The sequence below is a fragment of the Coenobita brevimanus genome, chromosome 26 (genome assembly GCF_032717465.1).
Source record: "Coenobita brevimanus isolate Jiangsu-jjx chromosome 26, ASM3271746v2, whole genome shotgun sequence".
Classification (NCBI taxonomy): Eukaryota; Metazoa; Arthropoda; class Malacostraca; order Decapoda; family Coenobitidae; genus Coenobita; species Coenobita brevimanus.
The window spans coordinates 48,800,537-48,820,332 of NC_136979.1; the positions used below are offsets into that span (position 1 = coordinate 48,800,537).

The following is a 19,796-nucleotide window of genomic DNA, read 5'->3' on the forward strand; positions in this document are numbered from 1 at the left end:
TGATAAGATACTGTTTTCGTTAGTATACGAACTTGTGTTAATTGATATTCCAAAACCGAGGGGAGTGCGAGTTGTTTAAAGCAATGTTTGGGCGATATAGCTATTGGGCATGCGAGCTACTGAAAGCTATTTTTGTGCAGTGCAAAATGAGGAAATTGTAATAAAATTGTAATAAAGTGAGTCGAAGTGATCAGAAAAGCATCATTACTGTACCGTCCCTTGACCAGGATGGGACACTCCGTCACCAAAACACTCTTCTGCATCGGGAGCAAGGTTGGTACTGTCCTGGGATGTGTTCAGTACTCTCTCTCTCTCTCTCTCCATGGCGGGGTTATAGAGTGCTGCGTTTGTAGGAACAAAGCCAACTCTCCGTCAAAATTTCCCCATGTCAACCACCTGCCATCGCTCCATTTAACAACCCTATTTTAAGTGACATAGGCTTCGTAACACCGATTCCTTAGCGATTTATTCCGCTGGATATTGCACCTTAACATTTCCTTGTATGCTCTTTATATAGCTTTTAATACCGACATAGCTTTGCGTCACTGACACATGAAGATATGGAGGTGTGTGGTGCAAAATAAATAGCAAAGGAAGAGTTGTTAGGTAATCCCAAAAGCCTTCTGATTTACGATCCATAGATTCCTGGGTTCAGCTTTTATTTATTTACTTTTATTCTTTTTTAAGCAGTTGCCTTCCTTGCTTGAAAGTATGTAGGAGAAAGTGGGGGTGAGGGGGTGGGGTGGAAGGGGACAGGGGGAGGAAGGAAGAGGTGGGGGTGAGAGGAGGGGTGGATGAGGGGAAGAGGAGATGGGGGTGAGGAGTAGAGAAAGGCATTGGGGACAGGGGGGGGAAGGGATGGTGAGAGAGAGAGAGAGAGAGAGAGAGAGAGAGAGAGAGAGAGAGAGAGAGAGAGAGAGAGAAGGTGCAAGGTGGTCGAGCTGATAGGTAGCGTCACACACACACACACACACACACACACACACACACACACACACATCGCTGGTGAGGTGGTAACGTTCCCGCTTGCCAACCGGTGGACGGGAGTTCGCGCCTCGCTCAGGTTGCGAAAAGTTTCACTGACGAAGTGGGTGGTAACTGTTACCCTTGAGCAAGGGGACGGGTGTGTGCGTGTGTGAAGGTCACAGCCTTGCCCTTAGATCGGACTAGATGAGCTCTCAGCTCCCTTCCGGGAGGGTAAAAGCTGACAATCACGACCATCAAGTGATTCTGACCGACTCGGTGAATTACACACACACACACACACACACACACACACACAGGCTGGATTGACCACTAACCCTCCCATATTTCGTACAGTTAAATGGTCACCGTTACAAAGACCACGAGATAAACGGTGCACACTACGGTACAGACCCAAGTACAGCCGTGTCCAGAAGTTAGGGAACAATTTTTAAAGATAGTATTGTGTCCAGCCTTTCATATTTCAGTCTCCTTATAAGACAGAGTATCCATCCTTCCACCTCCTTCGTCTAGTTGCGCTTTAGTGATTTGGCTAATAAAGTCGACGGGAATTTATCGCCAGGTTTCTCTCTCTCTCTCTCTCTCTCTCTCTGGCACTGTTCCCATGGTGCCGGTGTACCAGAATGTTGTCACTTCTGGCACTACCTGTTGCTGCTGATGCCCACGACCCAGAAACATCTACCTGTCTATCTATCTGTCGGTCCGTCTACCTATGTATGTATGTATCTATCTATCAGTCTATCTGTCTATCTCTGTGTATCTATCTAACCTGTCTCTACCATTATTTGTCTCTCTGTATGTTTGTATTTTCCGGAATATTTAAAGCACGTCTACCTGTTTAAGCATTTATGAACAGATTTCTCTATATCTATATCTGTGCCTGTATTTATTTTAGGTAAGGTATGTGTGTGTATGTGTGGCTGTTTATCTGTCTGTCTGTCTGTCTGTGTCCATCTGTCTGTCTGTCTGTCTGTACATGTCTCTGTCCATGATCATCAGTCTCTCTGATTCTCTGCAGTGTGTGTGTGTGTGTGTGTGTGTGTGTGTGTGTGTGTGTGTGTGTGTGTGTGTGTGTGTGTGTGTGTGTGTGTGTGTGTGTGCACTGGCATAATGATTTACGTGTACAGTACGATACGTTCATTTTCTTTCTTTCACTTCTTTTTGTTTTTGTTTTCTTTATTTTAGCGGTGTATGGAGGGTAATAGTGCTTGCTTCTGGGATGGAGCCAGAATGGAAGGCATGAATGAACACTCTTGTCAGTTCTATTTTTATAGTATGCCCACTCATTTTCCTGAATTGGGATCCTAGGGTTTGGATGATGATGATGATGATGATGATGATATGATGCTGATGTTGAAGATAGCAATGATGATTGTGATGGTGGTGAGAATGAGGAGGAGGAAGGACAGGGATGATGAGGAGAAGGACAGTGATGATGATAATGATGATGATTAACACATCCTTGATAGTGATACTGATGGTGATGGATTAGGATCATGATAACAATGATGGTAGTACAGGATTTTCATGATGATGATGATGATAACGATCATGATAATAATAACTAACACATCTCTTTCTTCTGTGTGCAGGAGGCCACTGCAACTGTCACACCACACCCACAACAATCACCTCACCGGTCTGCATCTTCCCCGTCACCCCCCTCCTCCCCAAAACACTTCCCTGCCTCCCCTTCCTCCACAGCCCCAACTCTCGCCATGGTGTCCGCAGACTCTAATTCCACCTGCTCCGCCTCTGCCCCCGCTCCCTCCATCACGCTAATCCACTTCAACGATGTCTATAATGTGGAGGAACAGAAAACGGAGCCAACTGCAGGAGCTGCCAGGTTTAAATCAGCTGTCAAGAGTTTTGCCAGTCGGGATCCACTTGTATTGTTCAGCGGGGATATCTTAGCACCATCTATTAGTAAGTTAGAGAGAGAGAAAGAGAGAGAGAGAGAGAGAGACTGAGACCCTTTTTTTCTGCAGCAGATATTCTTGTGCTGGGTATTAGTGTGGCATGAGGGGTTAGGGAGTAAGAGAGAGAGAGAGAGAGAGAGAAAGAGAGAGAGAGAGAGAGAGAGAGAATGGATAAATAAATGAATAAAGGCATTCATGCAGATAATTTCAAGCTGTTTCACTGCAAGAGGCCTCCACTAAGCTCGACATAATCTCATTCCCTTTAATCCAGTAATGTATTTTTCAGCTTATTCTTGCTGCTGCCAGACAATATTCTGTATTTTATTCAGCTGAAGAAGAATCCCCAAGTAATGAAGGGCTTAATGAAGGCAGTATATTGGTGAAAGAGATGGAAGAGGAAAAGGAGTGTGTGAGAGTGAGGAAGGTGTATGGGGATAAGGTAGCCTGGAGGCATTTCTGTCAGGGCACTGGAGATGATGACGATGATGGTGGTAGTACTGAAGTCTGTGTCTGACCCCTGCAGTAAACCTCTTCATTATGTGAGGCTGTTAATAGTTATATGATCTGGTAGCAGCAAGAATCAACCATAATAAATGTTACCCCTATTTGAGGGTTAATGAGCCTCATGCAGTCATTAGGCAGTAATCCCAAGCCTTCTTATTCCAGTGTCGACGTTCACCAGGGGAGAGCAGATGATTCCAGTGATGAACCAGCTGGGCATCCAATGTGCAGTCTTTGGCAATCATGACTTTGGTAAGGAGGTGGAAGTGCCACATGTACTGGATTTAACTTAATCTGAAATACTCTGATTTGTTTCATTTTTTGTACATCGTGTTATGATAGAGGACTGGGCAACTTTGATTCTTTTTTTTTTTTTCTCTCCCTTCTGGGATTAAGACTATTGGCATTTAGATATCTAGAAACATCATATTAAGCTGTAAATTTGATGAGTATTCTATAGCATCGTAATGCATTAGAACATTGGCCTCTCTTGTCAGTGGTTTTGATCCTTGTTGATGAATAGGGTTAATTACTACAGTACTGTACCCCATTAGATAAGAATTAAGTTTGGGATGGTTCTAGAGAGAAACACCTTCCTCAGGTGACACCCGTACAGTATAACCAGGCAGTAGAGCTGCCTGGTTATATACATGCCCCTCGGCTTTTTCCTTGTCTCCTAAATAGTGGACTGTGGGAGTAGGTCATTGTTATCCTGCAGTCTACCTTGCTTGTGTCAAGATGAACCTGGGGTAGTACCTGGTAACAGTATAAGTATTTTGTGTATTTATTATGGAACTGTGCTTCTGTGCATCAATAAATGCTGCAATCCACAGACTTTGGGCTGGAGCGGCTGGTGGAGGTGACAGAGCAGACCACCTTCCCATGGCTGATGAGTAACGTGGAAGATAATGAGACTGGCTGCCCACTGGCTGATGGCATTGTCACACACACAATCACATGGCATGGATGGAAAATTGGACTAGTGGGTCTTTGATGTAATTTTTACCTACTCAGTCCATTGGTACAGGCATTCCCGGATATAATTCAGGGATGCATTCCAAAATGTCACAAGTTTTTCCATTCTTTTGGGACTGTGATTCATTCATTCACATTATTATATTTTAATCAGATGCTATACCTTTTTCTATATACAGGTTGATGTCATTATAAGTAAAGCATGCACTTTAAAATATGACCCGGTGACCTTTCGTAAATTTATTAATAAACCTTTGGATGCGCTATTGATAATTCTTCCACTTTTTTGTACTTTCTCTTGCTTTGTTTGGGTACCATAATATTTCACCCCATTTGAAGGGGGAAAAAGTCATAATTTTGATGATGATTATGATGGTTTTATTGCAGATAGGTCTCGTAGAACGTGAGTGGCTGGAGACATTAGCAACCATTAACAGTGAACAGGTTACTTTCACTGACTATGTTGATAAGGGCCGGGAGTTGGCTGCACAACTCAGGGCTGAGGTAGGTTGTAATGCTCACCAGAACTCAGATCAGCATTTTTGCGATGAATGTAAAGACTGTGGTTGGTATTAGCTTCCCTTCTCTAGTTTTCATATTCATTCTGCGACTACACTTTCCATGGAATATATCTGTTACTGATATTTTTCCAGTTACAGTGATACTGGTAGATATGTATGAAGTCCTTGGAGAGGGCCATTTTGTTAAATTCTGCCAAACTTCCTTGGCAGGTAGTATTATGAATTTTATGATGAAAGTTCATATTTATTTTCAGTCTTTTTTTCTACTACAGTATAAGTGTTTTTAGAGTAGAAAACTTGGATCCATAACTTTAGACTTGATACAGTAATGTTTTTTTTTTATTGCTGCATTATTGTGACAGTTTTGCATTAGGGATTGGTATTGAATATACCACTCAATAAAAACACAATTCCTTTTACATATTTTAATGTGTTGCATGTGACTGGTAAATTGTTTATTCTTATGTACCATTCTGAACTGTTTGCTATACTGACACTGGAACATTTTAAGACTCACAGTAATCTGGGAAACAGGTCCATCTGACTTTTCTATTGATTTCAGGGCTGTGATTACATTATCGCACTGACACACATGCGTACGCCCAATGACATCCGGCTGGCGGAAAATGTGGACGGCATTGACCTCATTCTTGGGGGCCATGATCATGATTATGAGCTGTTGAAGGTCTGTATTGGAAGTGTCAGTCTATCTGTCTTTAACCAAACATCATAAGCAAGAACGGGGTGGCCATAGACATATAGCTTCCATGTCAACCTGTCCCTCACAATCAGGCTGCCCTTCCTCAAACTCACACCACCCTCATTCATATACCTCATCACCTCAACCTTCTACCTCATCCTCAGTCTCCCATTCCACCTTGCTCATAAACACTCTCGTACTTCTGTGTGGAGAAGTACTCCCAGAAATGTTGGTCAGGTGGGTTAATTGACTGCTTGGTCATACTCAGTTCCTCCCTCAGTTCCTCCCTGTCCCTCGGATAAAGGATGTTGGACTGCTGGGTGGTAACTTAAGCTTGTAATCCACTGGGCTTACAGTCAGATGAAACTAGAGTTAGAGCTACTATGAAGTGAACTAATTAACCCCTTAAATCTGGATGATGTCCATTTTGTATTTTCAGGCCACTGCCAGACAGTTTTTCAGCTTGGGAAAGGCCTGTCATATTGAAGGAGTTTATTAATCCTATAGCCAGCCCCACCAGTTTGAAAAGTCTGTCCTAGGCTGAATAAAATCATATGAGACAGGAAAAGTATATTGAAAAACATATTCCTGGACTGTAGAGGTTAATGTCTTCAGTATGGAAATGTAATTGTTAGTTTATTCTTGTTACCCCCAGATGATTCTGTTCCAGTTAAGAAAGATCTGGAACAGTGAAGGGTCATGATAGCTATGTATATTCCATCTATTTCCGGTAGTTTGCCCTAAGCTGCATAAAATTATCCGGAGTTAGTAAGAACACTGTGGTGCTTGTAGTTTGTACGACTCCTGGCTTATCTGGACATAAACACAGTGGACTGCAGGCTGAAGTTGCCCTTTTTCTGCAGTTGACCATCCTCCTCACCTGATAGCGAGGGGGTTGAGAGATTTTTGTATAACCAGGCAGGGAAGTGACCCAGCCATATTAGTGCCATGGATGAAGACATCCCTCACCAGGACCAAGAATATTGTAGAAGATACAGCTTTGGACCGAAGGAGTTAAAGCCCTCCCTTCTCTCCCCCCCCAGGTAAATGACAAAACAGTACTAAAGAGTGGCACAGATTTCCGTGAGTTCTCTGTCCTGACGCTTACCAGAAATGCTGGCAGCGACGTGACTGTGGATGTTGAAAAGATTGTGGTGGATTCGCGTTTCATGCCAGACTTGGAACTGAAGGATGCCCTGAAGGAGTTTGAAGGTGAGGGGAAATGATAAGGATGATGTACATTATATTATTCTTTTGCTGTTATAATGCAGTTTGAAAGTGAGGGGAAGTGGCGTCCCTTTTTAATTGCTGTAATGGAGTTTGAAGGTGAGGGGAAATGATGAGAGTGATGGCTATTGTCCTATTGGTGTTATAATGGAACTGGGAAAATGGAAGGCGTTATTTGTTATTATTATTATTGTAACTTTTAATATCATTATTTTTATTATTATTGGTAGGTGGGGGCACACACCATCCACTCACTCAGTGTAGTGCTGCTCTCAAGCACCTGCCCTTTCCTCCCATCCTTCCTTCTTTCCATCCTCCCTCTTCTTTCTTTCCTTCATTCTTTCCTCTTTCTTTTGTCCATGGCTGAGACTACACTGAGTGACAGGCCAAATGGTTTCCTGTATACCAGGAAACCATTTACTGTGCTGGGTGGTAACCATATAACCAGATTATGGCACCTGGTGGTTTAGTGGGTAATTAAGGCGCTCCAGTCGAATTGAGCCAGTGGAGGTTTATATCCATGGGGTGGTTGGGGTTTTTTGCTCATGTAATGCCACTCAGGGATGAGTGAGGCTGGTCACTCTCGTCTTAATTATCAGGACCACCTTGCCTAGCCCTGGGCATCTATGCTCCTCATGGGGCAACACTAGGTTAGGTGATGAAAAAAAAAATATGTATATATATTATTATTATTATTTTCATTCAAGTATCATTGCAGGATATGCATCAAAAAGGGTACTGTGTTATAGCCGATCAAAACCTTGTACTTTCCAGCTGTGGTTGGGGAGAAGATGGAAGAAACACTGGGAACATTTGGAGTGGAACTTGATGGTCGATTCTCATCCATACGCACCTCTGAGACCAACTTGGGCAATTTTATCTGTGATGTGATGCTGGCTGCCTGCGGTGCTGATGTGGCTATCCTCAACTCTGGAACTCTTAGGTTGGATAATTGTCACTTTTTTCCTGTATACCTGTACTGATCTTTTAAAATACAAAATCGTAGTTCTTCCACATAAGTGATGGTTACAGTGTTAGGAAGATAATAGTTTTAAGTTTGTAGTACCAAAAATGTGATGATTTTATTGTTGCTGGACTTGCAGATGTTGGGAACTACAGTCTGTGATTATATTCATATAATTTTTTCTTTGATATGGCTTTTGCCAGTGTAAGTCTAGTATTTAGAAAGCCCCAGTTAGAATGAAAACTTTGGAAAGGTTCGAGCTGATCCCCAAAAGTTGACTAGAGGTTTTTCAGTCATGTAATGCCATCAGTGGAAGTAGGTTGGTTATTATCCTTATATATATGTATTAAACTGTGGTAGCATAACCTTGGCTGGTTAATACCCTTATATATATGTATTAAACTGTGGTAGCATAACCTTGGGCCTGCACGCCTCCAAAAGGGTAATATGGGATTGGGCATTACTATTTCTTTTCCTCAGCAATGGTATCTCACAGCCATATTCCTCTGCCCTTCAGATCTGATCGAATCCACCCCAAAGGAGACTTCCGGATGCGCGACCTGATGACTGTCCTTCCGATGCTGGACCCTCTCCTCGTGCTGGAAGTTACAGGTCAGTGATGTTGGCTTGTCTGAGATGAGAATGGGTATTATATTCTGAGTGGCTTTGGAGATTTAGTAATACCTCTTAAACTGCAGTTTTTTCTGCTCTTTGCACCATAATGCCCTCTTGTAGATTATGTGGAGGGAAGAGGAGGAGGGGAGACCATGGATGTGATGGTGGGATGGGGTGGAGAGATATATGAATGAAGGTAGTGTGCATCGAGGAAGGGCAGCGTAATGACAGCAAACAGAGTACAGTATTGTGTAGGCAGTTTATTTGTGGCTGTACCAGTATTTATATGAGACAGATGTGCTTATGTAATGTGTTCTGATCATCAGGTGAAACACTGCTGGCCGTCTTGGAGAATGGTGTGAGTCAGTACCCCAAACTGGAGGGTCGGTTTCCCCAGATAGCTGGGCTACAGTTTGTTTTTGATCCGACGGCCCCAGCTGGATCCCGTGTGGCCTCGGACCTGGTGAAGGTTGGCGATGAGTACCTGGACCTGGACACCAAGTACAGACTGGTGACCAAGGCGTATATGCGGCAGGGCAGGGATGGATACACAATGCTGGTTGATTGTCCCATACTGGTGAGTCTCAGTCAGAGGTACAAGGATATCAGTTATGCATGCATATATACATACATCATCAAATCCTGTGTTGTCCCATGAGGAACGTAGGAACTCAGGGCTAAACAGGTTGGTCCTGACATTTAAGATGAGAGTGACCAGCCTCACACATTCCCGAGTGGCATTACTTGAGCAGTAAACCCCAACCACCCCTTGAATATAAACCTGCACAGGCTCGATAATCTGACTGGAGCACCTTAATTACCCACTAAGCCACCAGGTGCCATAATTTGGTTATATTGTTACCACCCAGCATAGTAAATGGTTTCCTACTGTACAGAAAACCATTTGGCTTGTCACTCAGTGTAGAGTCACCCGTAGACAGAAGGAAGAGGAAAGAAAAAAGAAGGAAAGAAGAGAGGAAAGGGCAGTCACCTAAGAGCAGCACTACATCGAATGAATGGATGGTGAGTGCCCCCACCAACCACCAATTTCAACTATAGGAAGAACTTATTTTTGGTGATGGAGAGGGACATCTCAAGTGGTGGCACTGATACAACTAGGTAGCATGCCTGGTTATACAAATGTCCTGAAACTCTTTCCTTGCCCTCTGAAAGTAAGATGGTGGACTGTAGGCATAGGACAGTTCCAGCATGCAGTCCACCAGGCTTATGTTCAGTTAAGCCTGGGTCCACAACAACAACAGCAACTTAGCACATGTTAACTCAGTCTTGGGTTCCAAAACCACACAAGGATTATAATAGAACTGGCTATTCCTTTTTTGTTTTATTCAGTTTACCTGATATAGGAATGTTAACCTAGCTCCATATTAAAATGGAAGTAAAGGCCAGGATGATGATGATGATAATGATATTGAAAATAATAACAATAATGATTATAATGATGTTGATTCTGATGATTATGATGCTGTTACTAATCCTTGAGTTTACCTCACAGCAAGATGAGGAGCAATGCCCCATGCTATGCACTTCAGTACAGAACCACTTCACAGCCATCCAGTGTCACAAGGGGAAGTCAAGACGCAACTCCTCTCACCACCAGTCACTGATCTTGTTGTCCAGGAGGTGAGGAAGAGAGAGAGAGAGAGAGAGAGAGAGAGAGATTCCAGCTCCAGTCATGACCAGTCACTTGTCTTGATCTCTGATAGATGAAAGTGAGAGAGAGAGAGAGGGAGAGAGAAGTCTCTCCCAAGTTGTACCAAAGTGTCTAACAGAAGCCATCATCATCATCATCTTCATCATCATCAACAGAAGCTATAATTAAATAAAAAGGATATCCCACTGAAGGGGTTAGAGGAGTAGTCATGATAGTTTGTTCACCTTAACTTGGCAGAGGTTATCATCCTTTTTGCAATCTATTTCCTGGAGCGCAGTAGCAGAATAAACCAATACAGTGGCTCTGCATTTATTCTGTAACACTTTTTTTTTATCCAGCACCATATTTTAGTGTTAATTTCTTGCTGCTGCTCAGTATATAAGTTAGACAAGATGGTAGTTTTATGCCAGGTTAAAGTGAGCAGGTTAGAGGATATGACGAATTCCAGTTTACCGACGGGTAGTTTTTGTAGCTGACCAGGTGAGTTGAAATCCAAAAATTAAATGATAAATAGAGAAGAGTATTGTTGTAAATTGTTAAAAAAAGATACAGCAAGGCAAGAAAAAAAAGGAACTTGAAAGACTGCTGTTGTTGTGGCCCCAGACTCATGTGAATGTGAACCTGGTGAACTGCAGGCTGAAGTTGCCTTCTGTCTGTGTTGCACTGTCTTTCTTTGAGGGGATAGGGAAAGAGTTGTGGGATGTTTGTGTAGCTGGGTGCCACCACATAAAGGCATTCCCCTTCAGCACTGCTTAAAAGGTACTCATTTTTATTTCCAACTAACCATAAATCCAACAGCTTTGCTGAGGTAAAGTGGGCACAAACATGGTGTGCAGCAGGGATTCATATTTTTAAGCTTGGTTCCTTTTCTAAATATAGTAGTAGAACTGTGTAACAGTCATCTCCATTTGTGGCTCTAGTTTATGTTGTGGATTTAAGTAATCTTAAGTAACCATAAGAACAAATGTAGCAGATACCATTAGTATGAACACACAGGTAGTCAGTGCTCCATAATACTTGTGCATAAGTAAAATAATATGATATTCATATGGAAATTCTAAAATATTATACTGTGATTGTAGAATATTTATTGTAAAAAATGTAGCACATCTTTGCCAGTGAAAATTTTCTGTTTTCTCTATAAACCTTCTGCATACTTTGTAGCTTTGTGTATTGACAGTGTAGTGTATTAAACTAATATTTTAATTAACAATAGCCTGTCTGTAATGTGAACTGATTAGAGACTTAAGTTTTCCAAAATTTTCTACTATGTTTGTGTTGTTGATAGTATTTTTACCTGTGTTTGCCCTGTAACTAACCCAGTTTATAATCATTCTCATTAACAGTAATTATCATACCTTAATTAGCGACGTGTCCGGTTATTTTTTAATTTTGATACAACCATGGAATCATGGGAAGTTAGGAATACGGTAGTACCATTACAGTTGTCAATAGTCATAGTTCTCACTAGTTGGGTTTCAGCCCATGTGCTTTCAGGTGAATTAGAATTACAGTACTTTAAGGATAACTACAGTTCATTCATTTTAAATAGACTGATATTTTTGTCAGTTTGCTCCCTATTTCTAGTATCTTAGTGGCAAGATAGGAAAATGTCATAGCTCTACGTCCTTTCCCTAAAGCTTTTTTGTGACTGGCATCATATTTTGTTGTTAAGCTCCTGCTGTGGATCAGCATTCAAGATGGAGAGATGGCAGTTTTACACCTATAATAATACAATATAGGACTGGAGAATGCCCAGGTTAGGACTGTATTAGATTAGAGTGTTTGATAGAAAAAATGCACTAGCTGCCAGAAATTCTGTGGTTGTATGAAAGTAAAATCTTAATAATATTTTCTGCGCTGGTTACTTCCCATTGTTTGCGTTGTCAACTGTGGCTGGCATGGTGTTTGCATTTGTGATGTGTGTGTGTCTTGATAAACAGACACAGCCTCATCCGCTACGATGATGACCATCCCATCCGCCCAGCCACACGCTCCTCCCTCGGCCGCTCAACCTCCACTGATTCAGCCCTATCCACCGCATCGTCCTCATCCGCTTCCTCTATGTGAGTTGTTGTGAATGTCTTCCTTGTCTGTGTTGTCTTGTAATTTTGCCTCATGTTTGCATTTTCTTAATTGTTTCCATTATTCTATTTCAGCTCCTGTCATTTTTGCTTTTCTCTCTTCCTTTTTCTTATTTCTTCCCCAACTTTATTTTTTTATCTTCTTGCAGTCCAATCTTTGATTCATTTTTCCTTAAGTTTCTTCATTGGTAAAATTTCATCCTTTGTTAACGCTCTCTGCACTGTATCTTTTTTTTTTTTTTTTTTTTTTTAATTCCTTTCTTGTCTTCATCTTGTTGAGTCAGTTCTCTTTCTCATATTTTTTCTTTGCCTGCATTTCCATTGTTTATTCCATTCCTTATCTTTTGATCTTTTCGGATTTTTTGTTGTTGTCTCCATTCATAATTTTCTTGCTAATCCATAATTCCCATGTTTTCTTTCTTGACTATACTTTATCGTATTTTCTTTAATTCATTGTTCTTTTCATGTTTCCCCTCTCTTTCCATGCTTCCTCTTAATTTTTCTCTTCCCTTTTCCTTGCTTTTATTTTCCTGTTTTTATAAAAATACCTTTCAATTCACTCATCACATCTTTTTCCTTATATTTTCATAGTTATCGCTTGTTTCTTTTTTTATTCCCCACATTAATTTTACCCTCTCTTCTGTTGTATTCTTTAGTTATTCCTCACCTCTATGTTATCCTTTGCTTTTCCATCTATATAAACAATCTCTGCTTCTGTTTGCCTTCATTTCCACTTCCTTGTCCTCACCGTAATATCCATCTTCAGGTTTTGTAAGTGTTTTTAGCATTACAGTATTAATTTCCAGTTTTTTAAATTACTCTCTGACAGTTACCCAACTCTTCTTGAAAACAAAGCTGGGGATGCTGAATGGTAAGAAAATGAGGTTTGTAAGAAAGCAGGAAGTACTATTTGTTAAAAGAAAAATGACTGAAGGTAAGTGGTTAGAGTGAAATGTTTAAGAGGGAAGAAGGAGGGATTTTAAGTAAGGGAGAAGCAAATGGTTGTTGTATCATGGTTAGTATGGAAAAATGGTAATTGTATGCTTCATTTTTTCTTTTTTGTGCCTAAATAATGTTTGTTATTTTCTTTCTTTTCCTCTCATTCTTTACTCATTCATTATCAGTGAGGATGTCCCAGTTAAGATTCAGATGGCTACCTCTTGTTACTACATTTGAAAGGTCATTACTGTAGAAGTTTTTTTTTTTTCTCATTTTTTTCTTTTGTTTTCCCCCTTTTTCCTCTCCCTTTACTAACTTCCCACCCCAGCATCCAGTCCCAACACTTAGGAAACATTGGCTGGTATTCTTGTTGGGGATGGAAGGGTTTCCTCTTCCATGTAAGTTTATTTCTACAAACAATGCAGGAATTTTCTCTTGTACAGTATATATGCAATCTGTGTTGATGTAAAAAAATTAATATTCAAGAGAAAAGTTACGTGTAGTATGCAAAATAATCATTTAACCTCCTGAGCAGAAGGACATCCTTATTATATTATTCTTCTAAGTATCTAACAATTTTTTCCCAACTTAGTTTCCAAACTGGACAGGCTAGATACAGTTTTATTAAACCTCTCCAGTACAAGAGACCTTTCATGAGTTAACAAAACCATCTGGTAGTGGCAAGAATGAACTTTAAAAGATGCCACCTGAACTGACAGGGTTAAAGAAGTCTTAAAAAGCCAACTGAGCTTACAAGAATATGGCCATAGTCACTGAAGACTGAACATAGATATTGTGAAGTGGCAGAAGGCAGCTGAGGAGGGGATGTGTGAGGGACTTTGGAAGGTCCCTGCCTGCACCAGAATTTAAATGTGTGTCGTCCCAGCCCTCATGATGTGAGCACGACTTGTTACCAACCATACCACAGTTTCCTCATTGTCAGGATGAGAAAATGATAATAAATGTAGTCTTTTTGTATTCCATGGATTATAGGTGGGGGACACTCACCATCCACTCATTCGATGTAGTGCTGCTCTCAGGTGTCTGCCCTTTCCTCTCCTCCATCCTTCTTTCCTTCCATCCTCCTCGGTCTTTCTCTCCTTCTTTCTTTCCTCGTCCTTCTGCCTACAGGTGACTTTACACTCCCTCTTCATTCTTTCCTCTTCCTCCTGCCTGTGGGTGACTCTACACTGAGTGACAAGCCAAATGGTTTCCTGTACACCAGGAAATCATTCACTGAGCTGGGTGGTAACCATGTAACCAAATTATGGCACATGGTGGTTCAGTGGATAATTAAGGTGCTCCAGTTGGATTGAGCCGGTGAAGGTTTATATCCAAGAGGTGGTTGGGGTTTATTGCTCACATAATGCCACTCAAGGAAAAGTGAGGCTGGTCACTCTCATCTTAAATGTCAGGACCAATCTGCTAAGCCCTGGGCTCCTACACTCCTCATGGGGCAACATAGGATTGGATGATGGATGGATGGATGGACATTGTTTTCTTGTCAGATGGTACTGATCTTGACTAACCATGTATAGTATAAAGGGTAGGCTGTCATCCAGTACCCAGTCAGTAGTCACTGCAAAATTCCCAAGCAACTGTTTGTTAGTACTTGGTGAATAAAACTGTATATTTTTTGTGTCCTTACTTTTGCTGTATTAATATTGTATTGCATTTATATTCTCTTATACCTTCAGCTCTGGCCGTGTGTCACGAGGAACCTTATCTCGGCAAGAGAGCTTCCATGAGTTGGAGGACCTGGCGTGCAAGCTGATGCCTCAGGTGGAGGGAAGAATAATTGCTGCTTCGGATGAGGTATGGGATCGGTCCTCGTGGGCATAGGCTGGATAATGGCTTTTAAGACTCTCTTAAGATTTTTTACATCATTGGGCTTGATTTTGATAGTTTTTTCTACCTTTGTAGTTCATGCTTTCTCTCCCCTCATTTATTTTTAATCGCTTTGGGGTGTAGAGGTAATCGCTTTGGGGTGTAGAGGTAAATGAGAGAGGGGGGTGTGAGTTGGGAGCAGGGCAGTGAGATGGCAGGGGACAGGGCGACTTGGAGGCGATTTGTTTGTGGCCACCCCAAACGGGATTGAGGCGTCTGGCAATAGATAGAGATAGATAGATAGCTTGACTTTTTCTTTCCTTGCTTTTGTATTTTGTTTTTCTGTGTTTTCATATCTTTGTACTTACCCCTTCTTTATTTTCTGGATCCTACCTCACCCCATCTGTAGGTGGGAAAAGAAGATTAAGATGATGATGGTGTATGTGGCAGGTTTTTTGTGGCCAGAGCCATGTATGAGCAGTGGCTGGATGATGCTTGTATTACTTTATTATTCGTTATGTTTTTATCTTGTTCTTTCCGCAGAGTAAGATACAGAAAATCCTTATTATAGGCCAGGAATGAGTTCCATAATATCCCAGCTTGTTCCATAAGCTTGGTGAGTAAGTTAGGCAATGTTGCAGTAGTAGTAGTAGTAGTATCATTAGTGTAATAGTACAGTAGTGTAATAGTAGTAGTAGTAGTAGTAATAGTGTCAGTAGTATAGTAGTAGTAGCTGTAGTATAGTAGTGGTAGTGGGATAGTAGTACTATAGTAGTAGTAATAGCAGTAGTACAGTAGTAGTAATAGTAGTAGCAGTTATAGCCCCAGGTTCATCTCTAATGTGAATCCATTGGACTGGAGACTGAAGTTGTCCTCCTTCTGCAGTCCACCATCCTCCTGTTAGGAGACAGAGAAAAAATTGAAGGACACTTGTATAACTAGGCAGTTGAGCCAACTTGTTATATCAGTGCCACCACATGAAGGCATCCCTCTTTAGTACCACTTGACATTATTATTCACAGTAGCCAGACTTCTAACATGCTTGTTCAATGATAATCAATCTGTTTAATTTTTCTCAACACTTGGCTTGAGTGTTGGGTAAAACCTGACTTTTGACATGCATTATTTTATTCTGATGAAGGTTTTAAAATTCATTAGATCTGCTTTTCTTGAAGTATGACCTAAATATTGAATAAGACCCAATTTTCAACATCCATGCTATAATACGGTACTTCAGGTCTTTGGTACCATGGTCATTGTGAAAGTCAGTTTGCCTCTCTTGCCTTAGTCCACCAGGTTCATTCAAGTGTTTATGAATTCATTGACTACAGAGAGGCAGGAGAGGTGAATGGATTTATGTATTTGACTGTACAGTTATGAAGATTTCCAGTGTCCTTTTCTTTGTGTTCAGTCATTCTCTGTCATCCAGGTACTTCGGATTTCTATTTAATGTATTTCTCAAAGTTTGTGGCTGCTCATACTGTGCGTTATGTTGGTTTTCCCCCCTGTACCTTAATATTTCATTCCCTATGCTATTTTTCCTCTCTTAAGCAAGCTTTTCATCTGATGTTGATTATCCTTTCCTATGCAGATTTTCCTCTTGTATGTTAATTAGTTTCACCTGTGTTAATGTTCCTTTTCTGCTGAGTTTCCTTTCTTATGATAATTTTCTTCCTCTGTGTTAGTTTCTCTCTCCTGTGTTAATATTCCTTTCATATAATTTTCCTCCCTTGTGTCAGTTTTCCTCCCCCAACATTGTTTTTCCTCCCTGTGTTATGTTCTTCTGTGTTCAGTTTCCTCCCTTGTGGTAATTTTTGTCCACAAGTTAATTTTCTTCTGTGTTAAATTTCCTCCCCTCTTAATTTTTCTTCCCTTCCCCGCATTCCTCCTCAGTCCCTGGTTCACCATCTTCGTGCGCAAAAGGTTGTTGAGACCAGCATTCAGGAGGAACGTGACCCTTAGAGAGGTAGTGCAGCATCTTGAGGCAGGGAGCACATGTTTGAATAATTTGCTGTTCAAGATGCAAACAATACTGGCTTGTATTATTCAAAACATGCATACAGTTCCCATGAAAATCTCTTTTTACACCAACTTCGCCCAGAATTATGATCCGTTAACACTAGACTATGATGCCATTCATGGAGAATTGCTATGGAAAGAATGTAAAGTCATAGCATTGTCACTGTTAGCCACTGAGCTATGTGAAAATATGCTACAACATTATGAAAGTCTGGGCCTAGTTAAAGCAAAACACACTGAGCTATGTGAAAGTATACTACAAAATTATGAAAGTCTGGGCCAAGTTAAGGCAAAACAACTACGGGTCACCTGCAGACACACATGCATTATTCACTGTGGGACTGATATGTGTGTGAGAGGGCAGCCTATGCATTGTGGGTAAACATTCACATTATATTCAGTGCACAAACCATGGAAACAAAATCATCGTATTCATCGCTTTAGAGTTTACATGTCCAGTACTTTATGTGTTTGGGAATCTTACATGTGGTGAAGGTTAATGTTATGTGGCAGTGTTTAATGAAATGATAACTTTACACTGTGCCAGATAAGGCAACAGCACCTGATGAATGCTTTGAGAGGGAGTAGAGATGGTGAGGGTGATTTGGTTGGAATGATGGTAATAAAACATTGGTGATGGGAATGATGGTGATAAAATGGTGGTGGTGGTGATGGTGATTAAGATAAATGAAGTGAGTTGTAGGTGGTGGTGAAGTGGTAATGGTAGTACTGTAATAGTGAAAGTGATGGCATTAGTGGCAGTAGTTGTAGTTGCATCCCAGGGCCATCTTCTTTTTAGGGAATAGAGAGGGAGTTGAAGGATGTTTGTGTAACTGGGCAGCTCCACCAACCAGTCATATCACTGTCACCAAATGGGGTGTCCCTCTCCAGTACCACAGTTGTGGTGAAAATGATAATGCAGTTTAGTAGTGCTTTTACCCTGCATGTAAGTGTTGGAGTCTGTTCACACATTCGATAACTCTTGTGGCGGTAACGGTGGCTTTGACCAAGGGCAGTCGTGTGGGTGGTTGCTGGGGAATGGTGGCTGTGGTGGTGGTGGTGGCCGTGGTGTGATACAGGTGATGGTAGTGGTTGGTCATGGTATTTCACTCCATACTCTTGGTATTTATGGTGTTGTGCAGTGTTAGTAGTGGTACATTTTTTATTGCAATAATGGTGCTAGTAAAGATTATGGTTGTGGTGATAGAGCTGGTAATGGTGGTGGTTTCAGTGTACTCTGTATGCTTCCTGTATTCTTGATATTTATGCTGTTAAGTAGTGAATGTAATGTTAGATTTGATATTACAGTAGTGGTAATGGTGGTAGTAATTTGTGGCACCGCACAGTAAAATAATGGAAAGTATTGTGTGGGTGGTTGATGGTAGACTTGCATGTATGAATTCACAAAATATTTTTTCTACTTTGCATATCTAATTATGCACCTTGGTTTTCTTGTTTTTTACTTTCATTTATGCAGTTTTATACCATTTTAAGTGTCATATGCATATAAGTCTTAGTTTCTTTTGCTGCCTTACTTTCAGTGGTCCTAATTATTCATGCCTCTATACTATAAGTCTTTTAAAGATTAAGAAATTTATCTTACTGAAATATAGTAGTTTTTTGATAATTTGCTAATGTATTCCTTTTTCCCCTCCTCCATCTTTCCCTCCTGTCTGACATCTTTCTTTACTCTTTCTCCACTTTTCCTTTCCATTCTTACTCATATCTCTTGCATTTTTCTTCCTTCTTCATCCTTTCACTGTGCTGTCTAACTCACCTCATCCTCTTTCGTATTCATTCCTCTCTCTTCATCTTTATTATTCATTCCTCTTTCTTCATTGTTCGTATTCATTCCTCTATCAATTTTTCTTGTTCTTTCTTCTCTTCTTCCCCTCCTGCATTCCCATCTTTGCACCTGTCCACCGAAACAGGCTCTGGCCAGTCTACGTGTCAAGAAAGCCCAGCGTAGTGTGTCAGTGATTCAAGAGGAAGAGGAACCCACCACTCCTATGACACCCAAGCTGGTCAAGCCCCCTCTGGCATAGAATCGTTCATTAGCACCATCTCGAGGGCATCCTTGCAGCTGTGGACTGATTTGAGGTTGTGTTTTCATGGTCTTAGGAGACCCCTAGCACTTCATTTATACTAATATGTTTCTGTATATGGCCTGTTCATTGCCCTTGCATGTCTGGAGACTGCTGATGTAAAATTGGAAATATTTACACTTACATGCTATTGACTATATTAGCATGTATATTTTTTTCACTTGATGGCAGCCAGGTGCTGCCATCAAGCATTACAGAGATGGTAGTTTAGGGCCATGTGTCATTACTGACATTACAGGCTAAAGTCAAACACTCCAGCTTAGTTATTTTTTTTTTCTGGACTACAAGAAATCAGTAGGCTTGTCACTCTTTGTAGAATCACCTGAAGGTAGCACTACTGAATGTACAGTAATATGCAGTACTTTGTGTTAAGGAAAAGATGCTAGGTAGTCCTCTAAATGTGTGAGAATATCGCTATTGGTGTCACACTTTTGCCACCACACCTCAAGAGACACAGTGATGCTGCAATGTACTGATGGTGTTGATGAGTCTATGTCTTGGATTCAGTAAAGTGGCAGGTCAGCGTGAGTGTGTGTGTGTGGGTGCAACTCTCATCTCATGGACTGAAGAAATCGAGTATATAAGGCCTGTTGTGTTAAGTCCACCCCCAGTTATATGTTTACAAAAAGGCTTCAAGCTTTGAGCAGTGTGGTAGCATTTTTTTTTTTTTTCGAAATATAGGAGACATGCCATAGAATCTAGATGTACAGGTACGTTAAATTAATGAACAAAGTCTATTGGACT

The 19,796-nt window shown here is 41.0% G+C and overlaps 1 protein-coding gene across 1 annotated transcript; it reads left to right on the forward strand.

The window, feature by feature from the left end:
- Positions 1-228: 228 nt before the first annotated feature.
- On the forward strand, positions 229-18,992 carry LOC145394037 (mannosylglucosyl-3-phosphoglycerate phosphatase). The gene is made up of 15 exons (XM_080268007.1): positions 229-273; positions 1,321-1,399; positions 2,716-2,910; positions 3,570-3,656; positions 4,238-4,390; positions 4,771-4,883; positions 5,463-5,585; positions 6,644-6,812; positions 7,602-7,770; positions 8,309-8,403; positions 8,733-8,983; positions 9,920-10,047; positions 12,022-12,123; positions 14,799-14,916; positions 18,879-18,992. The coding sequence occupies exons 1-15, from the start codon at positions 229-231 to the stop codon at positions 18,990-18,992; spliced, it is 1,941 nt and encodes a 646-aa protein (XP_080124133.1).
- Positions 18,993-19,796: the final 804 nt, after the last annotated feature.

Coding starts and splice junctions, on each gene's coding strand:
- LOC145394037 (XM_080268007.1), top strand. CDS start 229: ATGGGACACTCCGTCACCAAAACACTCTTCTGCATCGGGAGCAAG. Junction 1,400..2,715: donor AAGTACAGCCGTGTCCAGAA/GTTAGGGAACAA, acceptor TGGTGTCCGCAG/ACTCTAATTCCACCTGCTCC. Junction 4,884..5,462: donor CTGCACAACTCAGGGCTGAG/GTAGGTTGTAAT, acceptor TATTGATTTCAG/GGCTGTGATTACATTATCGC.